At 48.5% G+C, this 13,413-nt stretch overlaps 1 protein-coding gene across 1 annotated transcript in view; it reads left to right on the top strand.

Moving 5' to 3' along the window:
- Positions 1-13,413, top strand: part of NIPAL2 (NIPA like domain containing 2) — a 48,737-nt gene that overhangs the window by 15,816 nt on the left and 19,508 nt on the right. Inside the window, exons 4-5 of the mRNA XM_054385276.1 lie at positions 8,167-8,226; positions 12,489-12,610. Of these exons, the coding sequence (XP_054241251.1) occupies positions 8,167-8,226; positions 12,489-12,610 (182 nt within the window). The remainder of the gene's footprint in view (positions 1-8,166; positions 8,227-12,488; positions 12,611-13,413) is intronic.

Raw genomic sequence — 13,413 nt, 5'->3', positions numbered from 1 at the left:
AGCTATTCTTGTAGAAATGTGCTTCTGAATGAGCTTAATAAAAATGCCTGGGCACTTGGGTTTAGATTTTTTTGTTTTCATGCTATCCCTCAGCTAAACCACATTCCTCTCATGACCAGCAACCTCGGCAATTTATCCTTTCTTGTTCTCCTCTTAGTGGGTAGCTTGTAGATCCCCTGTGGAAATATTGGTACTTGCCCAGGAAGACCTGCTCCCCATCCTCTCCCTGCTCATTTGAGCTGCAGTCACTGCCTGCCTGCCTCAGCATCTCTCCAGATCTTCCAGACTGTGGGACAGACTACAATAGCTTGAGTTTGGGGATGGATTAAAACCCCTCATAGAATCATAGAATGCTCTGGCTTGGGAGGCACCTCCAAAGGTCATCCAGTCCAACCCCCTCTGCAGTCAGCAGGGACATCCTCAACTAGATCAGGTTGCCCAGAGGATCTGATGAGCTTCACCTTGAATACCTTAGAGAATAAATCTAATGAAGAGCAACTGAAGGAGCTGGGGATGGTTAGTCTGGAAAAGAAGAGGCCTCATTGCTCTCTACAACCACTTGAAAGGACCTTGTGGAGAGGCTGGTGCTGGTCTCTTCTCACAGGTCATTACCCCACTGTGACTGGGTAGGTTTAAACTGGACATTAGGGAAAATGTTTTCCCAGGAAGAGTGGTCAGGGATTGGAATGTGCTGCCCAGGGAGGTGCTGGAGACACCAACCCTGGATGTGTTTAAAGGTGGTTTGGATGTGATGCATGGGGATGATAAGGTTTAGGGGTGAGCCTTGTAGAGTAGGTTGATGGTTGGACTTGATGATCCTGAGGGTCTTTTCCAACCCGAATGTTTTTGTGATTCTATGATCTCCAGGCATAGAGATTTTCAAGGCTGGTTTGGACAAAGCAGAGAAAATAGAGTCTAGAGATCAGGCTGTGTTTTCTGTCTTCAACTTCTGTGGTCATGCATTATCCCTTTCTTAAAGAAAGAAACCAGAAACAATCCTCACTGCAGCTTTCATGTCTGGGAGGCAGAGGAGTTGTTTTCTGAGCTGAGTTCTCACCACTGAGTGGTTCTACCACCAGTGGCAGAACCCACATTTCACACCACTCTTGATTTCAGTTTGTACTGCAGCAAACCTACAGATGGAGATAAGTGTAAACCAGCCCTCTCCTAAGAGAATGAGCAGCTGTCTGAGCTATGTGCAGCACTGTTACAAGCCTCCCTCCAGGCATTTCATTGCATAACATATAGAAAATGGACACTGGGGGGGGTGTGTGTGTATGTCAATTTAAATTGAAATTCACATGCTACAGTAACTATTTATATTCATTCTATCATTTATATTCATTCTACATTCATTCAAAATATAGGGCACAAGTCCTCATTCAATGAGGAATACAAACCAGCCTGCTTTATGCTGATGGATGAGAACTTGGTTCAACAAAACAATTAAGCTTCCCAACAAAGTCTTCCCTTTTTTTGTTGCTTTTGGTTGGTTGGTTTGGTTTGGTTTTTTGTTTGTTTGTTTGGGGGTTTTTTGTTTGTTTGTTCCCCCCTTACATTTTCATAGTTTCGTAAATTCATAGAATGGTTTAGGTTGGAAGGGACCTTAAAGCTCATCCACTTCCAACCCCCCTGCCATGGGCAGGGACACCTCCCACCAGCCCAGGTTGCTCAAAGCCTCATCCAGCCTGGCCTTGAACACCCCCAGGAAGGATACATCTACAGCCTCTCTGGGCAATCTGCTCCAGTGTCTCACCACCCTCACTAGAAAGAATTTCTTCCTAATTTCCACTCTCAATCTGCCCTCCTCAAGCTTCAGTCCATTCCCTCTCATCCTGTCACTACAAGCCCTTGTTAAAAGTCCCTTCCTGACTTTCTTGTAGCCCCCTTCAGGAACTGGAAGGCTGCTCTAAGGTGTCCCCAGAGCTTTCTCTTCTCCAGGCTGAACACCTCCAACTCTCTCAGCCTGTCCCCACAGGGAGGTGCTCCGCCCCTCCAATCATCTTCATGGCCCTCTTCCAGCCTTTATTTGTGCTTGGGATTGCCCTGCCCCAGGTGCAGGACCTTGCACTCAGCCTTGTTGAACTTCCTGAGGCTGGCTTGGGCACACCTCTGCAGCCTGTCCAGGTCCCTTCCCTCCAGCATGCCAAGCTGGACCACACAGCTTGGAGCCATCAACAGACTTGCTGAGGATGCCTCAGTGCCACTGTCCATGTCACAGACAAAGATGTCAACCAGCACTGGTGCCAGTGCTGACCCCTGAGGGGCTCCACTTGTCACTGGTCTGCATTTGGGCACTGAGCTCTTCAGCACAACCCTCTGAGTGCAGCCATCCAGCCAATTTCTTACCCAGCCAGTGGCCACCCCTCAAGTTCATGCTTTCCCTACTTGGTGACCAGTGTGGGACAGTGTCAGATGCTTTATACACATGTCCAGGCAGATGGCTTCAGCTGCTCTTCCCTTGTCCACTGATGCTGTAACTCCACCATAGAAAGCTACCAAGTTCACCAGGCAGGATTTGCCCTGGGTGAAGCCATGCTGGTTACTACCAGCCACCTCTTCTTCATTTTCCATATGCCTTAGCCAAGCCTTCAGGAGGATTTTCTCCATGCTCTTGCCAGACACAGAGGTGAGACTGACTGGCCTAGAGTTTCTGGGGTCTTCATTTATTCCCCTGTTGAAGATGGGGGTGATGTTTCTTCTTTTCCACTCAGCAGGGACTTCATGAGGTTGCCAGGACTTTTTGAATATGATGGACAGTGGTTTGGCAACTTCATCTGCCAGTCCCCTCAGGACCCATGGGTGGATCTCTTTGGGTCCTATGGACTTGTGCATGTTCTACCCAATATTTTGTCTTTATCATGATTTTGGTGCAGTGCCAAGTCATAATATTTTTCATTAGAAATCCCAACTCTGTGTTTCCAGATTGCAGAGCTTCATGAACCTTCAGAGAGGCTCTGTCATGCAGATAATTTACAGGACCTATTTACCTCTCCACTGGTGGACATTGATCTAAGCCTGATGCAATCAAGCCATGAAGTGACCTTAAGGATTTCATTAGAGGATGTGTTGACTCTGCAGTGTTTCATCCTTAGATCCTCTCCCAGATTTTCCTGCTCTTCTCTTTTGGGAGTAGAATCTGTGCCTAGTTTTGAAAATTTTACTTTAATAATGAGTTAAACAATGCTCTGATTTACCCAGCAGTGTGCAAGCCCCCTCAGATGGCCAGGCATGCAATCTGGGCTTCACTGCCTTACAGGCTTACATCTGTGTCTGTCTTGTATTGCTGAAACCAGTGCCTCAAAACCAAGGATAAATTGCTTGTTCTGTTGCCAAGCTGTTGCCAGCTTACACTCTGACACAACTTTTTCTCTCTGTTGTTTTTGTTCTGTTGCTGACCAATTAACAATTGTCTGTCAACAGGCAAACAAGTGAAGAGTGGCACAGACACTGCTGCTTCTCAACACAGCAATCACCCAACTTCCTTGGTCTGTTCATCTGTAGAGTTGAACATAATGTTCAGTGATTTATTTCCCACATCAGCATAATGGTGTAGGAGGAGGAGGTATACAGCTTCTGTGACAGAGGGGGAACAAGTGGACCCTGGCATGGGAAAGGGAACATTGAGGCTGGGTGGTAGGAAGTTAGACTCATGCTGTGGTGATGTGTTGAAATCATGGGGAAGGAGGCTAGAAGGAAAGTGAGGGTGTAACATCACTAGTAGTGAGGTGGGGAGATAGGAGGCACCTTGCCTGTGGTCTGAGAGATGGTGGGAAAGCAGCAGGGAGCCCTGGGGTTAAGCTAAGCACAGGGGTTTCAGAGGGGCTGCATTTAGGAATTGAATTTGGGATGGTATAAAGACTTCAACTTGTATGTCTGGTATGTGTAGCTGCAGCCTCTGAATGCCCACTGACCCTTCTGGCAAGGGTTCATAGGATCCTGGGAGAACTCAGGTTGGAAAGACGTCTGGAAATCCTAACCCAAACTCCTTGTTGCAGCAGGGTCAGCTTGGAGACCACCAGGCAGACAGGAGATGATGGGGGGAATGTGTTGGCTGTGTAGCCAAACTGCCTTGTCTGGAGGTGTTACTGCCTTAAGCAGCTAAATCCACTTGAGACTGTGAGCTGGAGCCCCAGGAAGTTACAAAAGAGTGGCAGGGCAGCTCTGAGGGCTGTGCATCTCTCATGAGGCTCCTGGGGTCCACTTTGGTCTTGCCAGACAGGGAGAGCTGCAAGGCCAGCAGAAGACAAAACCAGCAGATGTCATCCTGTGCTCCTGGGGCTCACAGGCTCCCTTCATCCCCTTCCTTTTCTGCCCTGTTATTTCTGGTGACCCACCATCTGCATCAAGACAACCCTGCCCTTGATTTCTGTGAGTTAACCTGGTTCAAGCCCACCCCACAAACTGGAGCGCATAAGATTGTTAAAAAGTCAAATATATGGAGTTTAAAATGAGAATGTTGACAAAATCCCCTTAAAATCCTGTGTTAGCCAGTGGGTGATGGCCAGGTGCTCTCTTGGTTGTGGTGCAGTAACTTGATTCAAATGCAACCCTGGATGTAACAGCCAGAGCTGGCCAGGCTTTGGACCAGTCAGGTATGTCCTCCAGCATCCCATCCAGTCTGTGCAGCTGTTCTCTTCTGCTTCACTTAGCTTTGCTCCTGCTGCTCTCCTTCTTCACAGATCACAGAATGTTAGGGGCTGGAAGGTCCAGTCCACCCGTCCTGCCAGAGCAGGAGCACCTAGAGCAGATCACACAGGAAGGCATCCAGGCAAGTTTTGAGTATCTCCACAGAGGGAGACTCCACAACCCCCCTGGGCAGCCTGTTCCAGGGCTCTGTCACCCTCACAAGGAAATAATTTTTCCTCATATTTCCATGGAACTTCCTATGCCTTAACTTCCACCACTGCCCCGTGTGCTGTCATTGGGCATCACCCAGCAGAGCCTGGTTCCAGCCTCTTGGCACTCACCCTGCACATCTTTATCAACAAGAATGAGGTCACCTCTCAGGCTCCTCCTCTCCAAGGGCCCTTGGCTCCCTCAGTCTCTCCTCATAAGGAAGATGTTCCACTTCCTTCATCATTTTTGTGGCTCTGTGTTGGGCTCTCTCAAGCAGTTCCCTGAGGCCCTTCTTGAACTGAGGGGCCCAGAACTGGCCATGGTATTTGAGATGTGGTCTCACCAGAGCAGAGGGGCAGGAGAACCTCTCTTACCTACTAACCACAGCCCTCCTATCTACCTCAGGATGCCATTGGTCTTCTTGGCCACAAGAGCACATTCCTGGCTCATGGTCAGCCTTCCATCCACTAGCACCTCCAGCTCCCTTTCCCCTTCACTGCTCTCCAACAGGTCAGTCCCCAACCCATCCTGCTCCATGGGGTTGTTCTTTCATTGCATTGTATGCCAGGTGTTGGTGGCTTAAGCACCGGGACACTTGTCTTTTGTGCTCGTAGTCCCTCCTGTCCTCATCTTGGTGTTGCACCTTCCCCTCCTACTTCAGTTTTTCCTCCAGTCCCAGATGGCCTAATATATGTTCTTAAAACCTCTCCTATTTTTAGCTTTGTCTACATATCACACATCATGAAGAGCATTAATTATGCATAAATTCTGTTAGGCTATCGTGCATCACCAGCTACCTCTGCAGCAGGAGCTTGCTGCTTTTGAATACATTATTAAAGCAGACAGGCTGAGTGACAAGCTCCATTATCTGGCTGCACTCCAGTGCCTCCCTGTGCCCACTGCCAACCTCAGAGTCTGTCATCCCCCTGAGCTGCCATTTTTCATCTCCAGAGAAGTAGGCAGTGGAATTTGGGGCACAACTCATTGTGGTGGTTTGAAACTGTCTTTTTAAGTTTTCCTTGCAAAGTTCAGAACAGAGAAAGTGAAAGAATGTAAATAAGTCACTATTGGGTGTAAGAAAGCAAAATAACGATTGTTCTAAACACTTCCATTGGACAGATAGAAATGTTTAAGAACTATTACCCAAAACAAAGTAGGCATTCTGCACATTCTGCGTTCGGCAGTGGGAGCAGTTGCTGGGCTGTCTGGCTGCTGTTTCTTCTTCTCTTCTGGCTGAAGATAACACACTGACCTTGGCAGCTAAGTTAACAACTTTCTGCTTAACTAACTCTGCTTCTCTGTCCAGGGGGGTCTGGGGGGGAAGCTCCTGGGAGAGGGAGGCCCCTTTGGGAGGGTCCCCTTGGGGGGAAGCAAAGGGAGATTGGTTGTGCTTTTCTGTTGATTGTATATATTTGTGAATGTTGTGAATTTTGTATATTTGTACATATTCATTGCATTTCACTGTAGATTTTAGACTCTGCTTGTAAATACAGCTTTTCATTTGCTTCCAGACTGAGCTAGCCTGGTTATTGTTGGTGGGGGGGGGAATTTCAGCTCACACCGACACACTCATCTCACCCCAAGCTGGATACCAATGCTGGAATTGAGCCCTGGTTTGAATTTGCTGAGTGCAGAGAGCCCAGACAGTGAGGTACTTAAAAAAAATATCCCTGAGGCATCAGCACCTTAAGCAATAGGTCTTTGCTGTGACAGTGACTGTCAAGGTAGGTTGGCTGAGGTGAGGTTTGGGAGACAGCAGGGAGACAGAGCAGTAATTAATTCCTGCACTGTCTTGGATTGTTGCTGCTTCTTTCCTGCTTTTTGTTTTCTCTCTTCTCCAAACCCAGGTAGCTTTGCTGCAGTGTTGCCTGGATACAGGTGTCTGCTCTCAGGCAGAGCTGGCACTGAGACACTGAGTAAAGAAAACTCAGGCAGGTTACCTTCAGGGTGGCATTTTCAGCTGAAGACTCTTTCACTGCACTTTTCATTTGCAGAGATCTCCATCACTCTTGCTACAGTTTAAATTTCTGGCTTCTGCTGTATCTGATTTTCTGCTGAATCTGATTTTCTGCTGACTGGATAACACAGACACAAATTCCAGTTCTCTGTTTGCCTCTTCGTAAGACCCTCTGTAGATTTACCCAGAGTGCACCTACTGCCTAACCACAAATTAAACTTTCAACGAGAACAATAGAGATAAGGCAAAAATGGCTGCAAAGAAAAGGTTGCACTTTTATTCCAAGAATGAGCCAAGAATTTCAAGCTGTATGCAGGAGGAGCAGAGCTCTTGTAACAGCATCCCATGGTTCAGCCTCAGTGTGTCCCTTCACTGTCCCTCCATGGGCAGAGGCTTTCTTTGAGGTTTCTTAATGAATCTAACATTTCTGATACACCTCTCCCAAAGGCATTTCCACACCTCTTTGACATAGGATTTATTCAGCCTCTTTTGCCTCTCCTTAGAGGCAGATGCTCTCATGTTGTGTGCTGGAATAGAGCCATCTCTCCCAGGTGGCCAGCAGTCTCATCCATCTTAAGATGAGGTTCAATCCCCTTCTTCCCTCTCTGGCACATGTCCACACTGAGCTGCTCACCATAAATCCTGGCCTGATCACTACTCCTGCTTACCAAGCCACCACTGCCCATGCCAGAGAGGCAGGGCTAAGGAGATGCAAGAGCTAAACAAGGGAAAGAGTTTCCCAGGGAACAGGAGGTCATTGCCAGGGCTCACCTCCATTGTTTTTCCTTCATCATGGCAAGTCACTCTGGAAGAACATGGGCAGAGCTCCTGGATGCTATACAGGTAGCTTCTTCCACCTGCTCATTAGGAGACATCATGACCACTCTTAGTTCATACCAAATACTCTGCTTTTGCAATGACTTTCTCCCTCTTGACTCTCTTGCTCCTACTTTACTTCTAAGTCACTGATATGTTTCATTCTCGAGAAGGAGATTTTTATCCCTCTGTGAAGCAATTCATCTCAAGCAAGTCCACACAGTGAGTTGGTCGCAAAATGGGGAGTGAAGGAGTAAGGCTGATCGTTTCCTGGTTTTCACTTCCACTCGTGACTGAATCAGAGCAGCTGAAGCAGTGTCTGCAGGGGAGATGGGATGGGCACAACCACTTGAGAGCCTGCTGGGATTGTTTACCATCTTGCAAGAACTGAGGCTTGTTTGGCTGCTGGAATGGACTCCTGGCTGCTTATATCCTGGTATGGCACAACAACAACAGCCATCAGATATATTTAAACTTGTCTTAGGGCAACTTGTTGCTACAGCACTTGGTATTCTAACAAATATATATAAAAAGTCTTTATGTTTCTGTTCTAGGCAGTGCATTTATTTCTGCCTTCTTCCTAAAGAGGACCATGAGGGCTGCTGATATATTGGGTAAGTGAGGTTTTGCTGGTAGGGACATGTGTGTCACCATATGCTCAGCAAGCTGCAGCTCTCACGCAGCCCCCCACCTTCACACTTCTACTTTCCTGAGCAAGTGTTTCGAGGCAGATCCTTTCAAAATTGGGAAGAAGTGACAAAAAGAGAGAGAAGCCTCAGTGCATGTGCAAAAAAAAGAGGCTGCATTCCCAAATCCCCTGCTCTTATAACAATAACTCATTCCTTATGTGTCCTTAATGCTCAGACACATTTATTTTCATTGCCTATTTTTTTGCCTCTGAGGCTGTATTTAGCATTATCTTCAGGAGTACAGCACAAATTTAATACAAACAATGAACTTATTGAGTTAATCTTTCGACTATAAGAGGGCTTGGTGTGTTTTGGGTTTTATTTTCTTACTGCATAAGCATTGCACAAAAATTCAAGCTCAATTAAAAGTGACAACTTTCCTTTTGGTATTAATTTTATCACTTCAAAGAACAAGCAATCATACTGTCAAAGGGTTTATTGGGAAACTGTAAAAGCATGGCAACTTTTTGTCTGTGTCCAAGGGATTTGGGGTTTTGAGGGTTGGGGTTTTTTTCTGCAGCTTGACCACAAGCATATTTCAGGGTCTGGCCTTTCTACTGAGTCACCTCAGCTGGGACAGTGCGCCTGATGTTGCTAAAGGGCACCTGGTACTTTTGTGGGGTTCATAGCATCCAGGCTTGATTGTGCATCCTATAGAGAGGACATCCCAGCTGTTCCCAGGAAAATTTTGGAGTGATCTGTTCAGTATTGTTCCAGGAATACTACAGAATATTTATTTAGGTTTGGGATCCAAGTTTGTCAGCTCAGCTGCTACATTTAACCCCCCCTCCCCCCTTGACTGATCATGTTTCCCTTATGGCCTTAGACGTTGTGTGTTTCTTTAGCTAGTGCTCAGCACTGATTTATTTTATTTCTGTGAGTTCAACCTTGCAAGAAGGATTTAACAGTGTTGCTGCATTCCATAGGAATGAGCTGTAGGAGGGGAAATATGGTGATGTTTTTGCAAGCACATAAATATAGAACAGTTCTGCTTTTCCAAAGGAACTTTGTGCTCGAGTGGTGCCAGCAAAGCCCTCCGGATGTGCTTTTTGTTTTGTATTCCTGAGCCTTATATTCCACACCTATTTAGAGTTTTTGCCAAGAATGTTAAAGATCACTTGAATATAAAAATTAAAAAAAAAAAAAGAAATTGTTTAGCTAATATCTTCCTTAATCCAATACAGTTTATGAGCTCAGGAGGGGCTCACTTCTATCTTGATACCTCACTGAAACATCTGTGTTTGTCAGCTGGCTGTCCACAAGGCAGAACTTCCAGATTTTTTATTAAAAGCACAATAATGCAAGTTTGACCTTGAAAGGAGACTCTGGCAGCCTAATGGCTGAGCAGTCTTTTGCAAATCAACCATTTATAAAACACTTCATAGATCTGCAAATACAACAGGGAGTGGCCCAAACGTTGGCTTCAGGACAGCTTGAAACAAGCATTGTATTGGAAGGTGGTGTGCCGCACCTAAGGAAGGTGGCGTGCCACAGCTAACCAAGGTGGCATGCTGCAGCTAACCAAGGCAGTGTGCTGAAGCTAACCAAGGTGGTGTGCTGCACCTAAGGAAGGTGGCATGCTGCATGTAAGGAGGGTGGCATGCCGCAGCTAACCAAGGTGGCGTGCTGCATGTAAGGAGGGTGGTGTGCCGCAGCTAACCAAGGTGGTGTGCCGCAGCTAACCAAGGTGGCGTGCTGCATGTAAGGAGGGTGGTGTGCCACAGCTAACCAATGTGGCATGCTGCATGTAAGGAGGGTGGTGTGCCGCAGCTAACCAAGGTGGCGTGCTGCATGTAAGGAGGGTGGTGTGCCACAGCTAACCAAGGTGGCGTGTCGCAGCTAACCAATGTGGTGTGCTGCATGTAAGGAGGGTGGTGTGCCGCAGCTAACCAAGGTGGCGTGCTGCATGTAAGGAGGGTGGTGTGCCGCAGCTAACCAAGGTGGTGTGCCGCAGCTAACCAAGGTGGCGTGCTGCATGTAAGGAGGGTGGTGTGCCACAGCTAACCAATGTGGCATGCTGCATGTAAGGAGGGTGGCGTGCCGCAGCTAACCAAGGTGGCGTGTCGCAGCTAACCAATGTGGTGTGCTGCATGTAAGAAGGGTGGTGTGCCGCAGCTAACCAAGGTGGCATGCTGCATGTAAGGAGGGTGGTGTGCCGTAGCTAACCAAGGTGGTGTGCTGCAGCTAACCAAGGTGGCGTGCTGCATGTAAGGAGGGTGGTGTGCCACAGCTAACCAATGTGGCATGCTGCATGTAAGGAGGGTGGTGTGCCGCAGCTAACCAAGGTGGCATGCTGCATGTAAGGAGGGTGGTGTGCCGCAGCTAACCAAGGTGGCGTGTCGCAGCTAACCAATGTGGTGTGCTGCATGTAAGAAGGGTGGTGTGCCGCAGCTAACCAAGGTGGCATGCTGCATGTAAGGAGGGTGGTGTGCCGTAGCTAACCAAGGTGGTGTGCTGCAGCTAACCAAGGTGGCGTGCTGCATGTAAGGAGGGTGGTGTGCCGCAGCTAACCAAGGTGGCGTGCTGCATGTAAGGAGGGTGGTGTGCCGCAGCTAACCAAGGTGGCGTGCTGCATGTAAGGAGGGTGGCGTGCCGCAGCTAACCAAGGTGGCGTGTCGCAGCTAACCAAGGTGGTGTGTTGCACGTAAGGAGGGTGGTGTGCCGCAGCTAACCAAGGTGGCATGCTGCATGTAAGGAGGGTGGCGTGCCGCAGCTAACCAAGGTGGCGTGCCGCAGCTAACCAAGGTGGCGTGTCGCAGCTAACCAAGATGGTGTGTTGCATGTAAGGAGGGTGGTGTGCCGCAGCTAACCAAGGTGGCATGCTGCATGTAAGGAGGGTGGCGTGCCGCAGCTAACCAAGGTGGCGTGCCGCAGCTAACCAAGGTGGCGTGTCGCAGCTAACCAAGGTGGTGTGTTGCATGTAAGGAGGGTGGTGTGCCGCAGCTAACCAAGGTGGCATGCTGCATGTAAGGAGGGTGGCGTGCCGCAGCTAACCAAGGTGGCGTGTCGCAGCTAACCAATGTGGTGTGCTGCATGTAAGAAGGGTGGTGTGCCGCAGCTAACCAAGGTGGCATGCTGCATGTAAGGAGGGTGGTGTGCCGTAGCTAACCAAGGTGGTGTGCTGCAGCTAACCAAGGTGGCGTGCTGCATGTAAGGAGGGTGGTGTGCCGCAGCTAACCAAGGTGGCGTGCTGCATGTAAGGAGGGTGGTGTGCCGCAGCTAACCAAGGTGGCGTGCTGCATGTAAGGAGGGTGGCGTGCCGCAGCTAACCAAGGTGGCGTGTCGCAGCTAACCAAGGTGGTGTGTTGCACGTAAGGAGGGTGGTGTGCCGCAGCTAACCAAGGTGGCATGCTGCATGTAAGGAGGGTGGCGTGCCGCAGCTAACCAAGGTGGCGTGCCGCAGCTAACCAAGGTGGCGTGTCGCAGCTAACCAAGATGGTGTGTTGCATGTAAGGAGGGTGGTGTGCCGCAGCTAACCAAGGTGGCATGCTGCATGTAAGGAGGGTGGCGTGCCGCAGCTAACCAAGGTGGCGTGCCGCAGCTAACCAAGGTGGCGTGTCGCAGCTAACCAAGGTGGTGTGTTGCATGTAAGGAGGGTGGTGTGCCACAGCTAACCAAGGTGGCGTGCTGCAGCTAAGCAAGGAGGCGTGCTGCAGCTAAGGAGGATGGCATGCTGCAGCTAACCAAGGCAGCGTGCTGCAGCTCACCATTGCAGGGCAGGTCCCTGGCTGGTGCAGCCCCCCGTGGGGGGACAGGGGTGTTTATTTACCCCGGTTAATGATTTAGCTGTCTGCCTCAGCAAGCACCTTCTCCTTTCAGCTTAGGATCTGCTTATGTGACCTCCTTCGTGCCTGTGAGGAACGCAGAGGATTGATTCTTCCTTTGGCATAAACTTGGTGTTTGAATTAAGAATGTTTGAAAATGCACTGCTGGGCTGGAAACCTAATTCTGGAGGCTTTGTTGAGAACTTTTTTTTGCATCTCCAAAGTTCTTTGAGTCTTCAATAAAAACTGCACTAGATAAGACCACAAATGCAGAGCAGACCAATTTCTTAAGCCCAGATCTGATAAAATGGACTTAAAGTTTCTTCTAGAAACTCTTTCCAGCTCAGCTGAAGATCAAGGATGACCCAAATATTGCATTATCAAATATTATATTATCAAAAGTTTGTGTCCTTTTCTTTCAAGGAGGAACGCTGGCAGTGGCAGGGACATGTTTGCTGGTGACATTTGCTCCAACTGGCCCCCAAGAGCTCACAGCAAGACGAGTCCAGAATTACTTGGTGAGCTGGCCTTTCGTGTTATACATGGTGAGTACCTGGTTCATAGCACTAACTCCATAACTTCCTCCCCTCTTCACTCCTCTTTCCCCCCCCTTCTCTTTTTTGCCAGTCTCCCTCACCATCCAATTCTGCATCTACAGCACAGGTTACAGTGAAGGATGGAGCAAGCACACAGCAAACCTCCTTGACTCAACAGAATATCCAGCTTTACTTGTTCCTTTAGTTCCCTGGACTCATTTGTTTTGGTTTTCCTCTGTCCATAGAAGAGGGAGGAGTGAAAAGTCCCACAGCAGACCGAGCTACCAGCCTGATGTGCTGCTGGAAGTTTAAGCAAAGCCTGCTGTAAACATTCCCTTTGGGCAGGGAAGCAGCTCTCAGTGATTGTTTGTACAATGCCTGGCACAGCTTGGCTGCTGAGACATAAGAAAAAGCACAGCAGAAGCTGCAGAGCTTCCATAGCAAGGAGACAGCACAGCAGCACAGTGCAGCCCAACAGCCTTTCTAAAAGTAGCCCTGAAGTGTGGTCTGCTGAAAGCTACAAAGCCCCAAGGGTACAAAATGTTCTGGGTAGGTAATAAACCATCTCTGTGTGGCACTCCACTGGCAGCAGAGGAGCTGTACAGAAACAGCCTCTTGTTCCCACATGAGATAACTCTGAGACACCTTCTGAGACCCTGCACTAGCAGAATCATGCCTGAGAGTGATTATCCTAGCTTGGATTCTTATTCTCTTTTGCTTGTGTGCATTTTGAGTAACTACAGAATATGTTAATTATGGATGAAGCTCTTAAGTTTCCCTGACTAGGAGCCCAGTGAGTATTGAAGGGTTAT

The sequence above is a fragment of the Indicator indicator genome, chromosome 12 (genome assembly GCF_027791375.1).
Source record: "Indicator indicator isolate 239-I01 chromosome 12, UM_Iind_1.1, whole genome shotgun sequence".
Lineage (NCBI taxonomy): Eukaryota > Metazoa > Chordata > Aves > Piciformes > Indicatoridae > Indicator > Indicator indicator.
This window is presented reverse-complemented; position numbering and strand designations above follow the sequence as displayed.